General features: G+C 42.6%; 1 protein-coding gene across 1 annotated transcript in view; it reads left to right on the forward strand.

Annotated features, from left to right (window-relative positions):
• Positions 1-4,029: 4,029 nt before the first annotated feature.
• The window catches only part of LOC124622441 (myogenesis-regulating glycosidase-like), a 37,698-nt gene continuing 14,161 nt past the window's right edge, over positions 4,030-27,566 (forward strand). Inside the window, exons 1-3 of the mRNA XM_047148139.1 lie at positions 4,030-4,060; positions 7,846-7,956; positions 10,418-11,406. Of these exons, the coding sequence (XP_047004095.1) occupies positions 4,051-4,060; positions 7,846-7,956; positions 10,418-11,406 (1,110 nt within the window). The 5' untranslated portion in view covers positions 4,030-4,050. The remainder of the gene's footprint in view (positions 4,061-7,845; positions 7,957-10,417; positions 11,407-27,566) is intronic.

Consider the following 27,566-nt stretch of genomic DNA (forward strand, 5'->3'; position numbering starts at 1 on the left):
CTTCGAATTGAGCCCCGATAACTACTGAAGAAGTCTCTGGAGACGCTGCGGGCAACTGTGAGGTACCAACCTGACTTTCGCCCTCCGTATGACCCTAAATCGAGGAATGACGATGTGGGGTGCCTCTTCATTTCATTGCAAGACCCCTTTAGTTGTTATCCGCAGCATGTTTACGGCATTTTAAGACGATATTCTGTGCCCCGTTTTATTGCTCTTCGTGGTAAGCCATGGTTCAAATGGCTCTGAGCACTATGGGACTCAACTGCTGTGGTCATCAGTCCCCTAGAACTTAGAACTAGTTAAACCTAACCAACCTAAGGACATCACACACATCCATGACCGAGGCAGGATTCGAACCTGCGACCGTAGCAGCAGCGCTGCTCCGGACTGGAGCGCCTAGAACCGCAAGGCCACCGCGGCCGGTGGTGGTAAGCCATCCTGGGTTTATATACCAGCAAGATAATGCCCGTCCGCACACGGAAAGAGTTGTTACTGCTTGCCTTCGTTCTTGCCAAACGCTAATTTGGCCGCAAAAGTAGCCAATCTCTTCCCAATTGAGCATTTCTGTAGCGTAATGGCAAGACCGTGCAGCCAGCTCGGCATTTTGACAATCTAACGCGCCAATTGGGCCGGATTTGGCACGTAATCCTTCAGGAGGACATCCAACAATTCTTCCAATCAATGTCAAGCCGAATAACTGCATGCATAAGGGCCTCCGGAGTAGACCAACACGTTATTGTTCTATTTCTGAAGTTCTTTCTCTTGCGCGATTATCCAGTTCTCCTCAAATTATAATCACTTCTTCATTTACTTGTCTGCGCACGTGCATCACATACATAGTGAACCCAGAATTTACTTTCAAAATCTTTTCTTAAGGAATTTACTTTATCTACTAGCGATTCTTCAAGAACATTAACACATTTAATCACACTAGGTGAGCGTGGAAGTAGCTGCCAGGAAGTAATTGATGGAAAATAAAATTACTTTTAACAAATGTGAATTTTATTCCTAAAAGCCTTTTCAAAAACAGATTTAAAATTATAAGCAGAAAAGCACGCTCGAAATATCAAGTTACAATTTTATTTCGAGGCAGACAGAACAATATTAACAGTAGGAGCCTTCGGGCTGAGAAGCTTGCCTGCTCCGTTTCAACACGGCCGTAGTCATGACCGCTCACAACAACCTCTGAAAGAGTACACTGGTGCAAATCTGTAACGCAGCAGATTACTTTAAGCACTGGACTGACGTGGGGACCTCACATGCCCCGACGCTCGAGGCGGACAAGTCATCTGGTGTCTCAGTGCGCGACCGACCAACCGATCGATCCAACCGCCAATGCTCATTGCCTGAGCAAACTCGAGCAGACTGGCGGCCTAACACACACCAGCACTCCGGACGACGGATAGACACTGACTGGCCCACACTTACCTGGCTGACCAACTGACCAGACTCGCCCCCTCGTGCTGGCTTTAAAGTTTGATCCAAACGACAGACGTACTAGAACTCCGAACGACGGACAGACACTAACTGCCGCACACTGACCCGGCTGACCAACTGACCAGACTCGCCGAGACTGACAGATTGCCCAACTGCCACTGGCGAGCTTATAGCGCCCCTGAAATGCACTTCAACAGGCAACCTTTCCCCTTTCACCACAGAGGGAGACACCAAAGCTGCGATTGCCACAGCAGCGCCACCGCCAGAAACGGAGGGCGACTGCTTTACACTACCTGCTGCGGCGCGCTCTTCAAAACAGCAAATTTTTCCACGGCTTACACAGATTTCCGTCCCATTCGACAGTTCGTATAACTCCTTGGTGATATGTCGCAGTCTTTCTTTTTGTCTGTGTGTAACAGTGATGGAATTATTGATAACACGTGTAACTTGAAAAGAATTTTCATTGAATACCTTACGCGTAAGATACGATTAGCTACATCCTAGGAAGTTAAGCCAAGGGCCAGTAAAAGATAGCAGTATGTCGAGAAGTGGACAAAGGAGATAATAGATCTAATGCGTAAAAATTGTGGATGTTTCGTGTGACACAGCAGTGAAAATGGCCATAATAGGATAAAAAAAGACAAAATATTCATGACAGCAGCTGTCATTATTTTTATTTCATCAACACGAATTTCAATAATGTGACCTAAGAAATAGTGGGTCAAATTTATACTAAACGATTACGGATTTATAATGAGGCAAGGAATTGAAAGGAGCCTCAGCTCCAAATTGTACTTCAAACCATCACGTTTGGAACTTTATCCTACGTTCTTCTTCAGTGCCAATAGAGTTTTGAACAGCAGATCCATGTAGGGAACGATACAACAGGATAATAACCGACACTTAAGGTGATACGAATTAACGTACATCTCTCCAGTTTTTCATGGTCGGACTTTCGAACCTGACGCCTTCCGGCACCGGTGAGGAACCCGCTCACATGGGCACCGAACCTGATGGTTCCATCCGGCGCCTTCTTAACTTCCTTGTCATTTTTCTTTCTTTCTGTTAGACTTCTAATTTGGTTTCTTGCGATCCGCCACCACTTACTCTCTCATGACAACCCCTTTATCTCCCGGAAACACCTCCACTCATTGTTCTCGAATGTTTGTTGTCCATGTTCCAGTCTCTAGTTCTCTTAAGTTTTAGTCGTCTGCAGTTCTGTCTGCTAGACTGGGAGCTATACCCTCATATCTTAACGTATACCGTGCTGTACATTGCCAGTGTTCTCCTCCTATTCCTTTCCCCGACCTATTATCAGACGAATTACTCACTCCTAAACTCATATTTCGGTGTCCATAAGTCAAACGGTACGATTCTCAACTTCGCCGGTTTTACCATTGTCCACGACTCAGCGCCATTTATTGCTGCGCTCCAGACATAAATTCTCAGAAAACTTATTCCCAAATTAAGGCCTGCATTTGATAACTTGGCCATCTGGGGTGGCCGAGCGGTTCTAGGCGCTACAGTCTGGAACCGCGCGACCGCTACGGTCGCAGGTTCGAATCCTGCCTCGGGCATGGATGTGTGTGATGTCCTTAGGTTAGATAGGTTTAAGTAGTTCTAATTTCTAGGGGTCTCATGCCCTCAGAAGTTAAGTCCCATAGTGCTCAGAGCCATTTGAACCATTTTTTGATAACTTGTTTTAAAGCAGATTGCCGTTTTTGTCCACACTACTCTGCTTCCTTACGCATTTGATTCATTACGCGTTATTTTGCGACCAACGTAGCTGAACTCCTTCACTTCCCTATTACGTAGTTCCAAATTTTGATGTTAACCTTATCTCATATCTGCTAGAGATCTTATTTCCGTAATATTCGTTTTCCTCAGTCGATATTCTGTGCTCCTTAGATAGCTCTTTCATTCTGTTGTTCTTTTTTCCATCACGTTCACTGAGAATAGCAATGTCATCAGTGAATCATGTTTTACATCCCATCACACTGAATTTTAATCCCACACCTGAACCTAATTTTTAATTACATAATTGCTTCTCAGATACACAACTTGAACAGCAGGATATAATTCAGAACTTCGTCTCTCACGAATAATGTTTTTACTTGTTGAGTTAATCAGCTATAACTTACTAATACTCCGCGCTGATTTACTTCTCCCAGTATCTCTCCTGTACATCCAAAACTCCACAGAAGTTCTCCAGTATACTTCCCGTGTCTATTACTCCTAGAAGGAACAATATTGCTAAGTAAGAGATTGATTGTGGAGTCCACATTCTGTTCCTATGTCTGCAGATCATGAGCTTACTGTAACGTTTGTGGAGTCTTGGATTTCTTCTAAAAAAACTACCATACTCCAAATGCTTCGAGTACTTCCATAAGAACATACTACCACGCCATTTACGAGATGAATTCGCGCAACTGCTCCGGAAGTTCTGGCCATGAGATCTGAATGATTAGTTATCTCTATCAATGTATGACGCACTGGCTAGGAGTCGTAAGTGATAAGGAAGCGCTGCGGTGATAAAGCGTTCCTATATATATGCACGGCAGGCAGAGTAGACCAGTTGTAAGCAGCTGTTCAGGTGTGGACTGCATAATTAGTATGGAAAAAGGTGAGTGGTTGTCACGTACACAGAATTAAGCATCAGTTCACACATAAGCCGGCCGAAGTGGCCGTGCGGTTAAAGGCGCTGCAGTCTGGAACCGCAAGACCGCTACGGTCGCAGGTTCGAATCCTGCCTCGGGCATGGATGTTTGTGATGTCCTTAGGTTAGTTAGGTTTAACTAGTTCTAAGTTCTAGGGGACTAATGACCTCAGCAGTTGAGTCCCATAGTGCTCAGAGCCATTTTTACAGTTCACACATACTACAGAATATTACTTTACTTCCCGACACGTTGTCGCTATATACCATGCTATCACAGTTCATCTCTTTCAGCACCATGCAAAGTAGTAGGGACGCCGGGCAAACATGTGAATCTGAGACGAGCCATACTCTTATAAACTGTGGCATAAGTGTACACAATGTGTCCATTAGGTATTGAGACTACCATAAAATTATATTAACAACCACTTATAATTTAAATATATGTCATAAACTACCCATTTTTTTGAGCCATCGGACTTCTGATTTGATGGATCCTGCCATGTACTCTTTACACATGACAACGTCTTCACCTCAGAGTAGCACAACATATGTTCTCGATTATTTGCTGGTTGTATTCCAGTCTCTGTCTTCCTCTGCAGTTTTTACCCTCTACAGATCCCTCTGTTACCATGGAAGTTATTTCCTGATGTCTTTATATTATCCTATCGTCCAGTCCCTTCTTCCTGTCAGTGTTTTCCATATATTCCTTTCCTCTCGTTCCTTACCTTATCAGTCTACTTAATTTCAACACTACTTTGTATAATAACGGCTCAAATACTTCCATTCACTTCTGTTTCCGTATCGTAAATTCCGATTTTTTTTTCTGCTCAAATTAAGGCCTGTGTTTGACATCAGCAGGTTTCTCTTGGCAGACTTACCAATACATGTTATAAAAGTGGGTGTATGTATTTATGTTCCTCATCTCCTCCCACGCCACTGGATCGATTTCAAGCAAACTTGGTAGACAATCTCTTACTGTCTGAAAATAACCACTAAGTGCGCAAGAACCATGGACTTCTCAAAGGCGTGGGGGAGGGTGCGTAAAGGAGCGCGGTTCACTGGGCGCGCACGGCCTCACAATATTCATGCAGTACCTGAGAATGAGAGCACTTAGTGATTTGCAACAAACCTTAGACATAGTTTCAAATCCGTACGAAATTTTTCTCGCTCACACCCCTCACGAAATGATGAAAGGAAAAAAAGTATGTCGCTTACTACATTTTCACTTTCGTCCAGTAAACCTACTGCAGCAGGCAAGTTCTTTCATTACGTTTTTACTAATATCTCTATTTCTAACAAATTTCTCAGACACTGCCTACATATATTACTAAATAAACATGAAAAATTATATCATTGTACGATGCATGTTACTGATAACGCTATCCGTCACACATTCGAAGATAATGTCTAATATACTACTAAATACAACTTTAAAATTGTGCCATTCTACGATTTGCAGTTCAGAAGAAACGACGTTGTAAACACTGATCCGTGTACAAACGAAACTGTAGGTCGAAATTTGCTAGAGATACAGGTGAAATATGCTAAATATATGAGCCATGTGCTCTTGTTGGCAAATCCGCAGCTAAAAAGTTCCTTCTAAATCCCTGGATCGATTTCAGCCAAACTTGGTACACGCATTACTTACTATCTGGAAAGACCTTCAATGTGGCTAAGAACCAGCAACCTTCTATTGGTACCTAGCGAGGTGACGTACTGGTTAGCACACTGGACTCGCATTCGGGAGGAAAGCAGTTCAAACGCTCAAACTTGCGTCTGGCCATCCTGATTTAGGTTTTCGATGATTCCCCTAAATCGCTTAAGGCAAATGCTGTGATGGTTCCTTATAAAGGACACAGTCAATTTCCTTCCCCATCTTTCCCTAATTCGATGGGACCGATGAAATCGCTGTTTGATCCCCTTCCCCAAATCAACCGACCAATCTCCTACTGGAGTGACAGTGGTAATAGGAAGAGAGAGGAAGAGATGGACAGACAGAGGTGAGGAGGGGGGGGGGGGGGGGGGGGGGGAAGGAGATGAACACAGATATGAGGAGGTGGAGATGAACAGAAGAGGGGAGGGGGAAATCCGCAGGAAAAGGGGAGGCCATGGATAGAGAGAACAAGGAAGAAGAGATGGGGAGAGAAAGGAAATAGAGAAGGAGATGGACTGAGAAAGGGAGAGGATGAGATGGACAGAGAGAGAGGAAGCATGGAGTGAGTAGAAGGAGGGGGGGGGGGGATGGAGTTTGAGAGGGAGCAGGAGATGGAGAGAAAGGTAAGGAGCACACGAACAGTGCGAGAGGAAGGAAGGTGTAGACAGAGAGTCAGCGGAGTGATGGAGGAGGTTGATAGAGAGATGGGGAGTAGGAGACGGAGAGACAGAGCTGAGGAGGAGATGGACAGGGAGGAAGGTTTGGGGGAGAAGAAACTGACAAAATACAATTAGCATCAATACACAGCCTGGCAAAGCTAGGTACTGAGCTATCAATATACATATTATGGATTGGTGGCATTTATGTTTCAAAATGAACAGTGTTAGAATGAAAACCATCACTTCAAGACAGTTTGAGTGTCATTGTTTGTTGCATCTATAATCATTTCACGCTTTTTGATAACCAGTATTTTACTTTTAATGTGTTTCGCCTCTGTTGGTATATGCAGTCATTAAAATTAAGTACAAAAAATAGTTAACAAAAAAGGCTCTAGTAAGTAAGAAGCCCTTTCAGTGCCATGAAAATAAAAGCTCAGATTTTAAGACTACGCTGTCACACATATAATGCCAGATGTATGGATAGGATCTTATTACACATGTCCTATAATCTGAGACATCTGTTTTGTTCAGTTATAGTACTCTAGTTCCACGCAACGTTTTAAGTGTAACAATCCCTATAAGAGAAGTTTCAATCCCTATAAGAACTGAAAGCGATTTCACTTTACACTGCCAATAATTATTTGGGGATTTATGTTAGCAATCAAGAAAACTCCACGATATTACAACACTCCTCCCCCCCCTCCCCCTTCCTGTGTTTAATACGACAGAGAGTGTTGAAGTGGTCTCACATAACGAACGGTCAGTACCCACTGGCTACAGATAAGCACCATTCATGGTGAATTAGTGAACTGCTGTGGTATACAAGTGCAAATCAGAATAACAGTTGACTGTCGTATTTTGCCTCCAGTGTGTCAAAATGCAACAGAAACAGAAATCTGCATTTACACTCTGTCAAGTTTCCATACTTTCTGTTTTCTCTTTGTGTATATACCGTACCTTATCTCTGTCCAACAAATACACCTTTCCTCCACATCATTTGTATTTTTATTCTGATTCCGTGTCTCCTTGTTCTTCCTTTACGTCCAGTGCTGCAAAAGTTACTGTCCAAATAACTGTCTCCTCGAAACATTTAAATCCCTTACTTACTGCCGTTGTTTATATTTTTATCACTGCTATTCATTTCCTAACATAATTTCTAGTTGCCTAGAAACTGAACTTAGTCTAACTGATTTTTTTTTTTCGTTTATGTTAATGTGTATATAATATAAAATTTCATTTTAACAGAATTTAAGCAGAGTGTGTAACTACATTCAATAAGGGGTGTCAAGCTCCGATCTAAAGGACCTATACACATAGAAGTTATATATAATGGAAATTAATTAGAGAACAATCGTATACTATGTACGAGTAATTATTGTGTACTGAGTAATGGGATGTATTATGGTAAGAGACCTCATTCTGCCCTGGCCGCGTTTCAGTGACCGAGGTTGCAGCGCTGCTGTTGGTGTTGTTGGTGACGTCAGCAGCCACTGACCTCCAGACGCGACTCGATGAGAGCAGCAACCGCCTCGTAATCACCACGACAAAGGGTGAGTGCCTAGCCCGGCATCACAGCGTTCATCGGTATCTGAAGAAACAGTAGAGTGTACGGGAATCTAGCTGTGGATATGGTAGGCAAAGAGTAGTGATATGTTTGTCTGGAAGCACAAAAGAATAATTACAGACACTAAAATGTCAAAAACATGCTCCACTGTTTGATAAGAAGGTAAAGGCTGATATCCATTCCGCTCTTAAATATTGCTAGGAATGTATAACTATAAATTCTCAGATTTGTTATTATGCTTTGCACTAAATGCACTTTAATAACCATAACGCACTTCTTTCGAGTAGATTACTCATCTCCTTAGGCTAATTCAGATTCTGCAAGCACGCCTTTCCAGCATAAGCTGTGATAAATTTGACTGTCTTATCCTGGCTCCAGTACATTACAGCACCTCAAAAACAGGGAGGACCCTACAGAATAGACTGTTTTGCAGCCCGTCCAGTGGTGCAACGCTGATAAGCAATTTGATTTGGAGGAAGGTACCCGAATGTCTGATACCTTTTTATTAGATCGAGTCCTCTAATTTCGCTAAACACGTTTAGATACTAAGTCACTCGGGTCTGGACTGAGTTACCCTATAATGTGAGTCAGCCCTTACCACAGACGCCAATTACAAGAGCAAGGGGCCTTACCATGGACACCAATTACATTCGCTAGTTGGAGATCAGCAAACTGTGTCACAGTGTAGTGGAATACGAGATAAAATTTAAGCCAAGTAAACAAAATTATTATTTAATAAACTCATATTCTACCCTTTCTCGCTGAGTTGCAGTAATATATTAGATAATATATTAGACGCTTACTCACGCGAATTTAACCACCTCAAATAGTATTCGACGTGCTGCTACACGCCACTACTCATTATCTCAGTGAAACTATAACTCAAAAGATAACATTAGCGTATTACTAGGCTAGACAGATCAAGTGGTATAATCGCGACACAAACCCCAGGACATGGCTCCTGGTGCCATATAAATTCGTCACTATTGTTAAACGTACTGATTTTTGTTCATTATTCACAGTCATGATAGGTTCAAGTTGCTGTGTTTAGAAACTCACGATGGATGAATCCATCGTCATTCGCAATCAATTACAGTTATAACAGTCATACATTACTAGTTGCGGCACTGTGATGCTGAATATTCGAATAAGCTAACCCGTGAGATCAACTGTAAGTGAAATACAATATCAGAAACGTCAGTGATCTTTTATGGCAGTTAGCGGTTGTAAAGCTGAGTTGAAGAACACGGTATAGCACCTCGACATCGAAATACAGCATTTATAAAAATGTACAACTTAAGTTGATTCCTTGAGACGGTAGTACACACCATTCATGGACATTCAAGATCAGTATTGTGGTCGGTTCTTCCAGCCAACTATGATTCTTATTGTTCAAGCGACTCTACCTGCCAACTATGATTCTTGTTGTTCAAGCGACTTGCGAATTGTAACTCAGCGTTTCACACTAGTACTTTATATATTCCCGAGCCGGTGAAAGCAGTTCAGACATCGTTAAACTAATTTATTTCCAATACAGAGGGACACCAGAGATGATGCAATGTCTTGAAAAATACGTAGTTTTCAGTTTCGTTTACATATCACAGGCCCTTTCATTGTTTATATAAAATATTTTCATGGAGCACTTATAGTGTTACGGATTTTACTGCCCCATTATTTCTAACGTAAGATTCCACTGTACCTCACGGTACTTCAATACTAAAAACTATATATTGCTTTCTTTCTTTTGCTTGCGCCTTTTTCCTGCAGTGACGCAGGGTCGGCAAGGTTAATCGTATTTGGCAAGGTTAATTGAAGGGGTGGCCCGATGCCCTGTACCCCCCGGGACGGAAGTAGTGTACCCCAACTGTCTGTGTCTAGTGGAATCCATGGAATAGTGCGAATGTGTGCAGATGTCTACGACCCGTGTAACTGAGGCGGGACGTGGGGACCAGCCCGGTATTCACCTAGTGGGATGTGGAAAAGCGCCTAAAAACTACATCCAGGCTGGCCAGCACACCGGCCTCCGTCGTTAAGCCGCCGGGTGGATTCGATACGGGGCCGGCGCACCTACCCGAGTCCAGGAAGCAGCGAATTAGCATACAAACCATATATGGCTGCTACAACAGATTTCAGAAATACTATTTGGAATGTCACAATATGTTAGCTATAGAAAACTAACTGAAAACAATAATCCATTTCATACGCTTTTCCTCAGTCTATTCTGGGAGCCGTTTTTTACTACAAATAGCGATATTTTCTCGTGTTCAGATGAATCTAGTACCGAAACTGTGTTATAAAAACCCCTTGAGTGTACCAGTGCAATTAAAAGTAACCAGGTACCAGCATATTGTTTTCTCTACTGTAAGTCATCATCAAGTGCATCATTTTTGCTCACAAGAAGAGTTCAACATTCAATGACTCGAATAATAGCTGCGTTAATTTTTCAGATGGCGAGGATGTTGAAGTCGGCTATGTCACAGTTGAAGACACCACGGGCTCTCGCAAACTGTGCTCTGACCCTGAGTTTGATGATAACTGTCTACCATTCCCCGAGCCAACAATCACCACACATCGTCAAGGTCGAGCCCTCATTTGTGCCACATCAAAGACGGAAGCGGGGGGTAGTGGAATCATTATTCGGAGCTGTGTCGACCATTCGGGCAGCCATATCTATGGAGGACCCGAGCAGTACAATCAGACCTGGCTAATAGAGGACAACGTGTACAGCGATTACTCGTACGTCAGCAAAGAGCAAGACAACGTCGGCGTGGCCGAGCGTTACTGGCTCTTCTCCGATGGCCGGTACCTTTACATTCCTCCATATGTGCCTCTTTTCATAGAACAGAATACAAACACGTCGGAGGATCAACTATGTTTCTTTGCGGAGAACAAGCCACCTTACCCAGTCAATCGGTCAGAGACTGTTCTGGAGTTCACAGTCTGCTACTACGAAAATGCAAGGGTAGCGCACGAAGAGGCCATCGCAGAACACTTCGACAAACCCCTAGGCATTCCAGACGAGCGCATGACCACGCACCCCATATGGTCGACGTGGGCGCGTTACAAGAGAGATATCAACGACACGACAGTGAGGCAGTTCGCCAGCGAGATAGTCGAACACGGCTTCAGCAACAGCCAGATTGAGATAGACGACAAGTGGGAGACCTGTTACGGCAGCCTCACGTTCGACCCCAACAAGTTCCCTGACGTCAGAGCGCTCGTAGACGACCTGCACGCAATGGGTTTCCGTGTCACACTGTGGGTGCACCCGTTCATCAACTCTGACTGCGAACCGCGTTACTCGAGGGCCCTGGAGGAGGACTGGTTCGTCAGTGACTCCGAGGGCAGCACCAACACCAGCTGGTGGAACGGCCGGGGCGGCATCATCGACTTCAACAGCGTTGCAGCTTCGGGCCAATGGTCCTGCATGCTCTGGGTGAGTTGCGCTGCTGCGAGTTTTGGACATCTGTGGCTCCGACTCGTTTCTTTCCAAACGATGGCAGAATATTTTCTGTTTGTGGTAAAAATTGTACGCATATCAGCTAAACTTTTTGCAATATATACATATGCAGACTGAAGCGACAGAAGAAAATTTGCACCAAGGCCGGGATTAGAACTCGGGTGTCCTGATCACTAGGCAGAGCACTAACCGCTACCCCACTCCGGAGCAGTGGCTTTGCACAACTGCACAAACTGCAGTAGCATGCCTCCCTTCTGAATCCAAATTCCTATTCACGCCTCATCTCCCTCGGTACTCCCTCTAAACTCGACCAGTATTGCTGAGGCTCTCCAACTCCACTGGAAAACGATATAGTTGATAGCCTCTACAATGCTCTCCACGCGGATGTGCAAAGCCATGGTGCCAGGGTGGCGTAGTGGTCAGATTGTCTGCTTAGTGAGCAGGAGAACGGTTTTTGAATCCCGGCCTGATACAAATTTTGATTTGCCGCTTCAGTTTGCATGTATACATCATAGATCTTTGTGACTTGAAAAGATCTCTGTAATTATACATTTGTACTTGGTTAAACTTATTGTGTTGCACTGCGTGTTACACAATAGCAGGAGTCAGGAGCTAACTTCCTTTGCAGTGTAGTCTGGCTGTAAATACTTTGCTACTGGTCACGTAACTTCTCGCAAAATTTGCAAATGTTTCGAATTAAGTCGGGTGATGCTGAGGGAATTAGATTAGGAAATGAGACACTTAAAGTAGTAAAGGAGTTTTGCTATTTGGGGAGCAAAATAACTGATGTTGGTCGAAGTAGAGAGGATATAAAATGTAGACTAGCAATGACAAGCAAAGCGTTTCTGAAGAAGAGAAATTTGTTAACATCGAGTATTGATTTAAGTGTTAGGAAGTCGTTTCTGAAAGTATTTGTATGGAGTGTAGCCATGTATGGAAGTGAAACGTGGACGATAAATAGTTTAGACAAGAAGAGAATAGAAGCTTTTGAAATGTGGTGCTACAGAAGAATGCTGAAGATTAGATGGGTAGATCACATAACTAATGAGGAAGTATTGAACAGAATTGGGGAGGAGTTTGTGGTACAACTTGACTAGAAGAAGGGATCGGTTGGTAGGACATGTTCTGAGGCATCAAGGGATCACCAATTTAGTACTGGAGGGCAGCGTGGAGGGTAAAAATCGTAGAGGGAGACCAAGAGATGAGTACACTAAGCAGATTCAGAAGGATGTAGGCTGCAGTAGGTACTGGGAGATGAAGAAGATTGCACAGGATAGAGTAGCATGGAGAGCTCCAGTCTCAGGACTGAAGACCACAACAACAACAATGTAATATCCTACCCATCTGCGGTAGGTAAGTTGTGGATAGCTGAATTCAAAAGAGACCATACGTTCATATGAATCGCATTTGACATTTACATCAACTGTGTAATATAATGGGAGATATAGAAATGTCGTAAGAAAAAGTAAACGGTCTACATAGAAAATTGTTAGACGTCCAACTTTTGCAGTCCTGTCTTCCTCAGTTGCGTGTAATATTACGGTATATTGATAATTTTTACTTTATGGACCGTTTGTAGGAAATCGTCCACGCAACCTGCCACTGAAGATGCCTTGCAGAAAATAAAGGCGAAACGCGTATGGCACTAAAATTGTGTTTCATTCAGTTGCTGTCAGACAGTCCATGAAGTAAAAATTGACATGTTTGTTCAACGCTGATCCAAAGGTAACATGCAGCTATTGTCACTGCCGTTAAAATACTTCTGGGTATGTGACAGCATTGTCAATATTTGAAATTCTCCTACGATCCAGTCACTTTGCAAATGGCCTTCCTCAGAGTGTCTTGTCAGGCAAGAACTTCGCCAAAGAAGAGTCTGAGTGTGGGCTGTCCAGATCATTCTGTCACCTAAATAAAGTTACACACAACCTAGTTGCTGTGTAGTGTATCGAAAGATATTTTAATTTTCAGCCATACGTCAAAAAAGGGAAACGTAGTATCGATAGTCACCAAGGTGTGCAGCAGATTTAAACTATCGATATACTGATAGCTCTATCGGTTATCGCCAACCACTAACTAAGCCAAGATCAACTAGTGTGCATTGTTGCCCTCACTTGAACCCAGTTGTTGTTTTATTAATCAGTTCACTTCCTATCTGTAGTTGCATTTAATGTGATTGCTACCGTTTATTGTTTTTGTACTGTGTGCTGTTTTCATAATTTCTAATTACGGATAAGTTTTTTTAACAAGAAAGAAGAGGAAAAAGCATTTTGATTCATTCGCTAGCGTTACGGTAAGTTAAAATTATACTCGCACAACTATAGTAGCGTCATTTCCTACCTACAGCTGTTTAATGTTCGCACTGGAGTCATTATTTGGATGCTGGTAGCAATCTGAAGCTGAAATAATTCAGTGCTTCACAAAGTAGCGTAGTGGTAAGACCAGTGCATCAAAACACAATTCCACTTGCCTGTGTTGCCCAAAAATTGTGTTGATAAACAAAAATTTTGCCCAAACATCCATGGTTGCATTTCTTTAAAAAATAATTTCTCAAAATTCTACCATTAGTGCCGACCAGAGTGGCCGATCGGTTCTAGGCACTATACAGTCTGGAGCCGCGCGACCGCTACGGTCGCAGGTTCGAATCCTGCCTCGGACATGGATGTTTGTGATGTCCTTAGGTTATTTAGGTTTAAGTATTTCTAAGTTCTAGGGGACTGATGACCTCAGAAGTTAAGTCTCATAGTGCTCAGAGCCATTTGAACCTACCGTTAGTAGCCCGAATGGCAAAATATCGCGCAGTCTGGTCACCCAGTTGGTAATCAATTACGAAAACCAGTTCCGGTATGGACCGATGGGGAGGGGTTTGTGCAGATTGACAAGAGTATGTGATGACAGCACAGCCTACAGTTCGTTCGTTTCTTAAAGATTTTTTTTCAGCGAGCTGCTTGAATTCGATCCAGTTAACTGCGGCCTGCATCGACTCCGTCCTTTCGTACAAAATCTATTACGGTCTTCTAATGCTGTAATAACCGAAGCCAGATATTCCATGTAAATTTAATGTAAATGCGTGCATTCGTACACCATCAAATGACCAGATACACACAATTAAAGGAAAAACATGCGGTATCAAAATTTTTCCTTTTGTTCTGATCCATTCGATGCTAAAACAATTTACAACCAGATTTTCCCAAATTCTGTAATGACCGGTCTAGATTCATGCGTAAAGGCGCTGAACTAACAACGACTGAATTCAGGAGGTAACATGGTTGTTCGAATATATCCGCCGGCTACCTTGAAATGGGTTTCTTTGGTTTCGCATTTTCAATTCAGGCGAATGCCGTTGTTGGTCGCTTATTACAGGTCACAGCCAATTCCTTCAAAATTCCTTTCTTTGCTCACAGATTCTACTTCTCTTAAATGCAGCCTCACTGCTTAAAGGGAAAGAACTGTATCGAAGGCGAACAGGGTATCTCATCGTTGATTCCCGGCGATAAAAACCTCACGATAAATCGGTACGGATGTGACAGAACGACAGTCTTAGTGTCACTATCCTACAATACCGGGTCAAAATATGACTGTTACATGCTTACTCCTGCTGAGGCAAATGGAGAACAGCGTTTGGTTCTTTTTGCATTTGTTGTGGTCTACGATTGGCCTTAAGGGGCTTATGTAGGCACCATTAAAACACACAAAAAGGTTTATTTACCATTTTTTCGAAACGAAACGGAGTCGCGGATTCGAAGACGGTTACGCACAGAAAATGGTTAAAAGTTTTACGGTAGCTTCCTACGATCCCGATCTAAAACAATCGCGAAAATTTTGTTTGTATCTTTATCTGTTTCTGAGATATAGAAGTACAAACGTCACCGTACTTGTAAATGTAAAATGCAACGTAAAGTCTGGGGTGAGGCGAAAATGTAGTTTATGAAAGTACGTAGCGCAGACAAATATGCTGTAAGCTTCTCCGTTATCATCAGAAGGGTTCTGGGAACCACATGCTGTAGTACTGAAGCAGATGCAAAATACTTGTGCACGTAAAATTCAATTTCACATAAGTAAACTATCAAAATGTAACTGACCCATACAGTTCTTTCCATATGAGTAACATGCTCTGGTGTAGCGGGGAAGAGAAGGAAAAATACCTCTACTGGAGCGCAAAAAAGGTGAATATGTTCACTTTTAAAAAATTCTGACTGAAAAGTTCCTTGGTTCCTTGGCACCTTTAAAATTTTTCCTAATATTTTGGTATGCATACTTATTCGCACTTTGTTATGCTGAGAGAGAAGAAGCCTGGCAGTGGGAGAGAGATGGAGAAGTAACAAACACTGGATGGTAGTAAGCAGTGATCGTGGTAAACAAAGATCGAAGAAGACGATGGCAGTGTGGGAGAAAGAGAGGGACACAGTGGCTGCGGAACATAGTTCACAGTGGCAGGGAAAAGAGTGAAGTAGACAGTGCCAGTGTGGAGGGGATAAAGAGATGAAGAAAGTAGAAAAATGAGTGAGAGTCAGTGGTAATGAGAGATAGGCTCTATGAGAATAACAACGAAGAAGGGACAGACAGTAACAGTGAGAAGAGACAGCAGCAGTGAGAATGAATGAATGAGATAGTAGCAGTAAGAGAGAGCAAGAGGGAGACAATGAGAATGGCACAAGACAGTACTAGTAGGTCAGAACGAAGGAGACTGCGGCCATGAGACAGGAGAGAATGACAGAGAGACACAAAGAGATCATGACAGTGAGTTAGGCTGAATAAGTGACTGAGCTGGGCAAGTGGGAGTGGATGGATATGAGTGACGTACAGCGATGGAGTAGTGGGTGTGGGCGAGTTACGTTACTGGAGCTTCTGAGAGTGACGGTGAGTTGCACGTTAGAAAACAGTACCAAAACGTTCGCTAAAATCTTGAAAAGTGCTGAGGAATGTAGTCTGAGGCATCTGGCACAGTACTTCCGAGTCAGTCTTTCAAACAGCAGCATATTCATCTTTTTTGTGCACTGATAGGAACATTTTCCCGTTGTTAAATAACAACCTAAATTCTCCTAAATACATCTGCAGAGATTTACGTTTCTCCACTGCAAGAAGCGACAGATAAATATTTAAGGGAGGAAATTTCGTAAAGTGTAAGGTTGAATAATTCCAGATCGTTTGCATTTTCTCTACCAAAAATTACTCTAGCAAGTCTGTCGAACACACCAACATCAGATATGTTTATCCCAACAACTCTGTCGCTAATAATCATGTTGTTGTTGTTGTTGTTGTTGTTGTCTTCAGTCCTGAGACCGGTCTGATGCAGCTCTCCATGCAACTCTATCCTGTGCAAGCTTCTTCATCTCCCAGTTCTTACTGCAACCTACATCCTTCTGAATCTGCTCAGTGTATTCATCTCTTGGTCTCCCTCTACGACTTTTACCCCCCACGCTGCCCTCAAATGCTAAATTTGTGATTCCTCGATGCCTCAGAACATGTCCTACCAACCGGTCCATTCTTCTAGTCAAGTTGTGCCACAAACTCCTCTTCTCCCCAATTCTATTCAACACCTCCTCATTAGGTATGTGATCTACCCATCTAATCTTCAGCATTCTTCTGTAGCACCACAATTAGAGAGCTTCTATTCTCTTCTTGTCTAAACTATTTATCGTCCATGTTTCACTTCCATACATGACTACATTCCATACAAAAACTTTCAGAAACGACTTCCTGACATTTAAATCTATACTCGATGTTAACTAATTTTCCTTCTCCAGAAACGCTTTCCTTGCCATTGCCATTATATCCTCTCTACTTCGACCATCATCAGTTATTTTGCTCCCCAAATAGCAAAACTCCTTTACTACTTTAAGTGTCTCATGTCCTAATCTAATTCCCTCAGCATCACCCGACCTAATTCGACTACACTCCATTATCCTAGTTTTGCTTTTGTTGAAGTTTATCTTATATCCTCCTTTCAAGACACTGTCCATTCCGTTCAGCTGCTCTTCCAAGTCCTTTGCTGTCTCTGACACAATTACAATGTCATCAGCGAACCTCAATGTTTTTATTTCTTCTCCATGGACTTAAATAGCTACTCCGAATTTTTCTTTTGTTTCCTTTACTGCTTGCTCAATATATAGATTGAATACCATCGGGGATAGGCTACAACCCTGTCTCACTCCCTTCCCAACCGCTGCTTCCCTTTCATGCCCCTCGACTCTTATAACTGCCACCTGGTTTCTGCACAAATTGTAAATAGCCTTTTGCCCCCTGTATTTTACCCCTGCCACCTTTAGAATTTGAAAGAGAGTATTCCAGTCAACATTGTCAAAAGCTTTCTCTAAGTCTACAAATGCTAGAAATGTAGGTTTGCCTTTCCTTAATCTATTTTCTAAGATAAGTCGTAGGGTCAGTATTGCCTCACGTGTTCCAACATTTATGCGGAATCCAAACTGATCTTCGCCGAGGTCGGCTTCTACCTCTTTTTCCATTCGTCTGTAAATAATTCGCGTTGGTATTTTGCAGCTGTGACTTATTAAACTGACAGTTCGGTAAGTTTCACATCTGTCAACAACTGCTTTCTTTGGGATTGGAATTATTATATTCTTCTTGAAGTCTGATGGTATTTCACCTGTCTCATAAGTCTTGCTCACCAGATGGTAGAGTTTTGTCAGGACTGGCTCTCCCAAGGCTGTCAGTAGTTCTAACGGAATGTTGTCTACTCCCGGAGCCTTGTTTAAACTCAGGTCTTTCAGTGCTCTGTCAAACTCTTCACGCAGTATCGTATCTCCTATTTCATCTTCATCTACATCCTCTGCTATTTCCATAATATTGTCCTCAAGTACATCGCCCTTGTAAAGACCCTCTATATACTCCTTCCACCTTTCTGCTTTCCCTTCTTTGCTTAGAACTGGGATTCTATCTGAGCTCTTGATATTCGTACAAGTGGCTCTCTTCTCCAAAGGTCTCTTTAATTTTCCTGTAGGCAGTATCTATCTTACCCCTAGTGAGATAAGCCTCTACATCCATACATTTGTCCTCTAGCCATCGCTGCTGAGCCATTTTGCACTTCCTGTCCATCTCATTTTTGAGACGTTTGTATTCCCATTTGCCAGCTTCATTCACTGCGTTTTTATATTTTCTCCTTTCATCAATTAAATGCAATATTTCTTCTGTTACCCAAGGATTTCTACTAGCCCTCGTCTTTTTACCTACTTGATCCTCTGGTGCCTTCTCTACTTCATCCCTCAGAGCTATCCATTCTTCTTCTGCTGTATTTCTTTCCCCCATTCTTGTCAATTGTTCCATTATGCTCTCACTGAAACTCTGTACAACCTCTGGTTTAGTCAGTTTATCCAGGTCCCATCTCCTTAAATTCCCACCTTTTTGCAGTTTCTTCAGTTTTAATCTACAGTTCATAACCAGTAGATTGTGGTCAGAGTCTACATCTGCCCCTGGAAGTGTCTTACAATTTAAAACCTGGTTCCTAAATCTCTGTCTCACCATTGTATAATCTATCTGATACCTTCTAGTATCTCCAGGATTCTTCCATGTATACAACCTTCTTGTATGATTCTTGAACCAAGTGTTAGCTATGATTAAGTTATGCTCTGTGCAAAATTCTACCAGACGACTTCCTCTTTCATTTCTCTCCCCCAATCCATATTTACCCACTATGTTTCCTTCTCTCCCTTTTCCTGCTCTCCAATTCCAGTCACCCATGACTATTAAATTTTCGTCTCCCTTTACTACCTGAATAATTTCTTTTATCTCATCATACATTTCATCAATTTCTTCATCATCTGCAGTTCTAGTTGGCATATAAACTTGTACTACTGTAGTAGGCATGGGCTTCGTGTCTCTCTTGGCCGCAATAATGCGTTCACTATGCTGTTGGTAGTAGCTTACCCGCACTCCTATTTTTTTATTCGTTATTAAACCTACTCCTGCATTACCCCTATTTGATTTTTTATTTATAACCCTGTAATCACCTGACCAAAAGTCTTGTTCCTCCTGCCACCGAACTTCATTAATTCCCACTATATCTAGCTTTAAACTATCCATTTCCCTTATTAAATTTTCTAACCTACCTGCCCGATTAAGGGATCTGACATTCCACGCCCCGATACATAGAACGCCAGTTTTCTTTCTCCTGATAATGACGTCCTCTTGAGTAGTCCCCGCCCGGAGATCCGAATGGGGGACTATTTTACCTCCGGAATATTTTACCCAAGAGGACGCCATCATCATTTAACCATACAGTAAATCTGCAAGCCCTCAGAAAAATTACGGCTGTAGTTTGCCCTTGCTTTCAGCCGTTCGCAGTACCAGCACAGCAAGGCCGTTTTGGTTAGTGTTGCAAGACCAGATCAGTCAATCATCCAGACTGTCGCCCCCACAACTACTGAAAAGGCTGCTGCCACCCAAAAAATTCACGTTCTTTGATCCTGATCACTTCCTCAGCTCAAATCGAAATTGAAAGAAGAGTGTAATATAACCTTGGAAGCTGAAGGGAGAGTAGAGAATGACTGCCTCGTACTTGATTGCCAAAACACTGCACTGTAAAGTAACCAGATTATATCTGTGCTTGCTGAAAGTCCCGAGACCATTGTGAATAAAATGGTTTAACGTTCTTTCGGAAAATAACATATTTTATGGAGCAAAATTAAGAAAATGCACTCTTATGTACGCAGTGTATTATTATGCACTCAAGGGAGTATAATATGCAGGATTAAGGTGTAAAACATATCACATTAAGTATAAAAAAATCAAAATGTGCAATATGCGAACATGCACGAGAAAGCTCTGAAGTTTGCAGTTACATGGCACGAATGGTTCTGATTCGTTTAAAATGACTCGAATTTGGTTAGACCTGCATGGATACCCGCTCCCGTTAGCACGGCGCTTCCGGCATTCAGAAAGGTTAAAGTGATGCTTATATTAGAAGACTAAACTGTGCTTTAATAGCAAAGAGGCAATACATTATATTAGAATTACGCTACTGGCCATTAAAATTGCTACACCAAGAAGAAATGCAGATGGTAAACGGGTATTCATTGGACAAATATACCATACTAGAACTGACATGTGATTGCATTTTCAAGCAATTTGGGTGCATAGATCCTGAGAAATCAGTACCCAGAACAACCACCTCTGGCCGTAATAACGGCCTTGATACATCTGTGCATTGACTCTGCCTCGTGATGACTGGGTGTTGTGTGTTGTCCTTAGGTTAGTTAGGTTTAAGTAGTTCTAAGTTCTAGGGGACTGATGACCATAGCTGTTAAGTCCCATAGTGCTCAGAGCCATTTGAACCCGTGCATTGAGTCAAACAGAGCTTGGATGGCGTGTACAGGTACAGCTGCCCATGCAGCTTCAACACGATACCACAGTTCATAAATAGTAGTGACTGGCGTATTGTGACGAGCCAGTTAATCGGCCACCATTGACCAGATGTTTTCAGTTGGGGAGACACCTGGGTAATGTGTTGGCCAGGGCAGCAGTCGAAATTTTCTGTATCCACATAGGCCCGTACAGGACATGTAACATGCGGTCGTGCATTATCTTGCTGAAACGTAGGTTTTCGCAGAGATCGAATGAAGGGTAGAGCCACGGGTCTTAACACATCTGAAATGTAACGTCCACTGTTCAAAGTGCCGTCAATGCGAACAATAGGAGACCGAGACGTGTAACCAATGGCACCCCATACCATCACGCCGGATGATACGCCAGTATGGCGATGACGAATACACGCTACCAATGTGCGTTCACCGCGATGTCGCCAAACACGGATGCGACCATCATGATGCTGTAAACAGAACCTGGATTCATTCGTGCACCCAGGTTCGTCGTTGAGTACACCATCTCAGGCGCTCCTGTCTGTGATGCAGCGTCAAGGGTAACCGCAGCCATGGTCGAGCTGATTGTCCATACTGCTGCAGACGTCGTCGAACTGTTCGTGCAGATGCTTGTTGTTTTGCAAACGTCCCCATCTGTTGACTCAGGGATCGACACGTGGCTGCACGATCCCTTACAGTCATGCGGATAACATGCCTTGCATCTCGACTGCTAGTGATACGAGGCCGTTGGGACCCAGCACGGCGTTGCGTATTACCCTCCTGAACCCACCGATTCCATATTCTGCTAACAGTCATTGGATCTCGGCAACGCGAGCAGCAATGTCGCGATACGATAAACCGCAATCGCGATAGGCTACAATCCGACCTTTATCAAAGTCGGAAACGTGATGGTACGCATTTCTCCTCCTGACACGAGGCATCACAACAACGTTTCACCAGGCAACGCCGGTCAACTGCTGTTTGTGTATAAGAAATCGGTTGGAAACTTTCCTCATGTCATCACGTTGTAGGTCTCGCCATCGGCGCCAACCTTGTGTGAAGGCTCTGTAAAGCTGATCATTTGCATATCACAGCATGTTCTTCCTGTCGATTAAATTTCGCGTCTGTAGCACGTCATCTTCGTGGTGTAGCAATTTTAATTGCCAGTAGTGTATAATTCGCTTGGCAATAAAGTTATCTCGCTCTCAAAGAAAGAAATATTTAATAGTGCAGTTGAGTATTTCTTACATACTGTTGAGAGTATATGTTATAGTTTTCCAAAAAAATCTTTTCTTGCTGAATTTTACAGACCGCATTACATAGATCAAAGTAAAAAAAATATATGTTTTGAGAATAAATGAGAAACTTGAGCCGCTGTAAGATCCTCTTTAACCAGTTGGATCCCCCCTTTTTGACATAATCGTGGCTACGTCCTTCTGTCAGGTCACATACCCAGACGAATTTCATTAACAATCTGGATCATTAAAAAAAGCTCGTGATTTTTGCGAATCAAGTAACTGCTCCGCATGCACATTGAATCAGTAACTTAATCTAAGAAATGAAACACCAGTAATATCAGTGTCTGTGTTGGGAGGGGGGGAGGGGGGATCGGGTGAATTTGTGGTTCTGCATAACAAATGGTGAATCTAATTTCATCGGACATAAATATTATTATTTGAACTGATATCCTCTCATCGAGCAAAACAGTACTTCATGAATACCACACAAGATGTCTAGACAATTTGGAACAGAGATATGCAGAATAGGCCTGAATTTATAAAATAAAACTCAGTACATTAGGACAGTGCACCTGGCCGAAGTGTGGTTATTGCATTGGATTCAATGAGAGATCCAAAGTACCTATTCTCCAAGCGATGGATGATCTCTGAAAACGTCAAATCTTAAAGCACCAGTGCGATATTTAATGAATAGAGATCTTCATTACATAATGGAAATAACTTTATTAAACTTCCATCCTATTTGGAACTGGTGCTATCATCAACATCAGCATCAGCATCGCGTGTAGCCCCCACAGTGAGAAATACACAAGCAACCTCCACATGTCATCTTGAGGAATTTGTTGTCCTCTCTGCAACACATACTGCTTCATTTAACGAAAATTCGTGGCTTTAGTCTGGCATGAAAGTATACATCGCATGCCAGACTCGCTCTATCTGTGACAAATCAGAGGACTGGGCAGAACAGTCAGTAATACGTACGTTTCTCGAGGTATTTGTAATATGAACTGCAGTGTGGGTCTTGCAACAACCTGGTGCGACATGCCATTTGGATCCGAGGGCTGAAGGGTATGACAATAGGGTTTTACCATTTCAACCGTGAGCTGTGTAGCATTCGTCCTCCCTTCGACAACCGTGCCATTAAGAGGCCAAACCGAGTAACTCCAGTGCAGGCGGAAACTCAGAAAACTACAGTTAAAGTTAAATGCAGATTGAAAAGCCACCTTTAATTATAACTCAAATTTCTGTTCACCTTAACATTACTATGGTAATTATAATTTTATGTGATGAACAAATTTCATCAAAACACAACACAGTATACAGAAGAACTTACCATTTATATTTTGTAAAAAATTAGTCGACAAAGTTCACTACTTATTTCACTTTAACATCCAATGTGGTCAGTCATCACAATGAAAGATATTACAGTTCTCTAATGTTTGATCGTTGTGTCCCTCACGTGCAATCACTGGCTTCTTATAGTAGTTATAGTTCACAGGAGGAATACACATGAATTTGCGAATTCATCTTGGGGACTGCTGTATATTTCTTCAGATTCATGGCAAGGAATGTAAAACCTTCGCAATATATGTCCTACCTGGTAAGGGTCCCAGATTGATGAAAAATATTCAAGAAAAAGCTCCTTGTAAACCACCTCCTTTGTGAGAGAGCTAAATTTCATTAAGATTTTTCCTACGAATCTCACTCTGACGTCTGCTTTTCCTAGTATTTGTTTTATACGGTCATTCCACTTAAAATCGTCTCGCTCTAGATTCACCTACACTCGAAGGAGCTGCTTACAAAAACAGCTGGTAGTGTTCTCTAACCAAACTGGATAAAAAATTCGAGTTAGTTACTGTGGCCTCAGAAAGCTGCAACTAAACATTCAGTTGCCCTCCACCCTGTGGAACTTCGATGGCGATATTGCGAGATTTTGGTGCCAAGAGAATAGTCCCACTTGTTCTTAACCCTTCAGGTTAAGAAAAATGTGTTTTAAATGTAGTCTGAAGGACATAATTGAGGACAGGGCTTTTGAAAACTTCCTCTTTCATTGCTTTATAAAATTAGTAACGACGTGGTTACTTATCGACGCGGAGGTAAGGATAAAGTGGAGAGGAGCGCTTTTGGCGTTGACATTTCCGCTCTCGAGACTCGCTCTGGGTCCTTCATGATGGACAGACCCGTATCTGACTGCCCCGATGAGATGCTAACTTTATTCCGTCAGTAAGTACTTTTACAGTACAAATAGTTTTCCAGGCACTGCTCAGAGTGTCTGGAACAGAAGCTGAGTAGCGACAGGTTATTCCGCAACTTAATACGCCAGCAAAAGCATACGTGAGGCTGTGAGTTTGATTGTGTGATACGAAGCCTCACTGGGACTGTGATGAACTTTAGAACAACCGTAGAACCACGTATCGCAGTCAAGATGTAGTCTTATCATCTTGGGTAACTGATTTCTTGCATGGCTCGGTGTTGCTGTGAATTTCCTGCAAGTCTTCAAGGTTTTACTGTACGCAAGATGGGCGTATATTCGATTGCAGTTAAAAAAATCTAAATTCGTCGTGTAATGTGATAATGTTCAGGAGAGCGAGTGTTTGTTGTAGTTGCATCGTCAGAAATCTCGCGTGGCAGTGCGAAATTAATTGTTTAACTCTGAGTGAAACCAGTATCTAAATTCTATGTATGTAAGGAGAAGACAGATTGTTCTAGAAGGGGCCAGCGTATATTGCATTGTTCTGAAGGATACAGTCTAATTCATCGTGATGATAATTTATGAACATAAATGAGAGACAGTTGATGGTTGGAGAGCTGACACATTATCTAAAAATCCACTAATGCTGGCAACTTTTGGGTTATGCATGGAGATTGTATCAACCTGTACCGCATCAAAACAGCCTGAAGATGACGCAATGAAGCGTCAAAACTGGTAGCGACAAAACAAAATTAAACCATAAGGACGGCTGTAGGTGTTTTTATTTTTTGTCACGATAGTAAACGGCCGTCATCCCAGAGACGTCCTGCGAAAAGGATGGACATACAAAAGATACATGACTGATGTGTCACCATATGTCGTGTGTGGGAAGACGTTAGCCTCATGCTATGTCACATGTATGCTCTCGGATTAACTACATCTACATCTACATCTACATTGATACTCCGCAAGCCACCCAACGGTGTGTGGCAGAGGGCACTTTACGTGCCACTGTCATTACCTCCCTTTCCTGTTCCAATCGCGTATGGTTCGCGGGAAGAACGACTGTCTGAAAGCCTCCGTGCGCGCTCTAATCTCTCTAATTTTACATTCGTGATCTCCTCGGGAAGTATAAGTAGGGGGAAGTAATATATTCGATACCTCATCCAGAAACGCACCCTCTCGAAACCTGGCGAGCAAGCTACACCGCGATGCAGAGCGCCTCTCTTGCAGAGTCTGCCACTTGAGTTTATTAAACATCTCCGTAACGCTATCACGGTTACCAAACAACCCAGTGACGAAACGCGCCGCTCTTCTTTGGATCTTCTCTATCTCCTCCGTCAACCCGACCTGGTACGGATCCCACACTGATGAGCAATACTCAAGTATAGGTCGCACGAGTGTTTTGTAAGCCATCTCCTTTGTTGATGGACTACATTTTCTAAGCACTCTCCCAATGAATCTCAACCTGGTACCCGCCTTACCAACAATTAATTTTATATGATCATTCCACTTCAAATCGTTCCGTACGCATACTCCCAGATATTTTACAGAAGTAACTGCTACCAGTGTTTGTTCCGCTATCATATAATCATACAATAAAGGATCCTTCTTTCTATGTATTCGCAATACATTACATTTGTCTATGCTAAGGGTCAGTTGCCACTCCCTGCACCAAGTGCCTATCCGCTGCAGATGTTCCTGTATTTCGCTACAATTTTCTAATGCAGCAACTTCTCTGTATACTACAGCATCATCCGCGAAAAGCCGCATGGAACTTCCGACACTATCTACTAAGTCATTTATATATATTGTGAAAAGCAATGGTCCCATAACACTCCCCTGTGGCACGCCAGAGGTTACTTTAACGTCTGTAGACGTCTCTCCATTGATAACAACATGCTGTGTTCTGTTTGCTAAAAACTCTTCAATCCAGCCACACAGCTGGTCTGATATTCCGTAGGCTCTTACTTTGTTTATCAGGCGACAGTGCGGAACTGTATCGAACGCCTTCCGGAAGTCAAGAAAAATAGCATCTACCTGGGAGCCTGTATCTAATATTTTCTGGGTCTCATGAACAAATAAGGCGAGTTGGGTCTCACACGATCGCTGTTTCCGGAATCCATGTTGATTGCTACATAGTAGATTCTGGGTTTCCAGAAATGACATGATACGCGAGCAAAAAACATGTTCTAAAATTCTACAAGAGATCGACGTAAGAGATATAGGTCTATAGTTTTGCGCATCTGCTCGACGACCCTTCTTGAAGACTGGGACTATCTATGCTCTTTTCCAATCATTTGGAACCCTCCGTTCCTCTAGAGACTTGCGGTACACGGCTGTTAGAAGGGGGGCAAGTTCTTTCGCGTACTCTGTGTAGAATCGAATTGGTATCCCGTCAGGTCCAGTGGACTTTCCTCTATTGAGTGATTGCAGTTGCTTTTCTATTCCTTGGACACTTATTTCGATGTCAGCCATTTTTTCGTTTGTGCGAGGATTTAGAGAAGGAACTGCAGTGCGGTCTTCCTCTGTGAAACAGCTTTGGAAAAAGGTGTTTAGTATTTCAGCTTTACGCGTGTCATCCTCTGTTTCAATGCCATCATCATCCCGTAGTGTCTGGATATGCTGTTTCGAGCCACTTACTGATTTAACGTAAGACCAGAACTTCCTAGGATTTTCTGTCAAGTCGGTACATAGAATTTTACTTTCGAATTCAATGAACGCTTCACGCATAGCCCTCCTTACGCTAACTTTGACATCGTTTAGCTTCTGTTTGTCTGAGAGGTTTTGGCTGCGTTTAAACTTGGAGTGGAGCTCTCTTTGCTTTCGCAGTAGTTTCCTAACTTTGTTGTTGTACAACGGTGGGTTTTTCCCGTCCCTCACAGTTTTGCTCGGCACGTACCTGTCTAAAACGCATTTTAAGATTGTCTTGAACTTTTTCCATAAACACTCAACATTGTCAGTGTCGGAACAGAAATTTTCGTTTTGATCTGTTAGGTAGTCTGAAATCTGCCTTCTATTACTCTTGCTAAACAGATAAACCTTCCTCCCTTTTTTTATATTCCTATTAACTTCCATATTCAGGGATGCTGCAACGGCCTTATGATCACTGATTCCCTGTTCTGTACCTACAGATTCGAAAAGTTCGGGTCTGTTTGTTATCAGTAGGTCCAATATGTTATCTCCACGAGTCGGTTCTCTGTTTAATTGCTCGAGGTAATTTTCGGATAGTGCACTCAGTATAATGTCACTCGATGCTTTGTCCCTACCACCCGTCCTAAACATCTGAGTGTCCCAGTCTATATCTGGTAAATTGAAATCTCCACCTAAGACTATAACATGCTGAGAAAATTTATGTGAAATGTATTCCAAATTTTCTCTCAGTTGTTCTGCCACTAA

The sequence above is a fragment of the Schistocerca americana genome, chromosome 7 (genome assembly GCF_021461395.2).
Source record: "Schistocerca americana isolate TAMUIC-IGC-003095 chromosome 7, iqSchAmer2.1, whole genome shotgun sequence".
In the NCBI taxonomy this organism is placed as follows: Eukaryota; Metazoa; Arthropoda; class Insecta; order Orthoptera; family Acrididae; genus Schistocerca; species Schistocerca americana.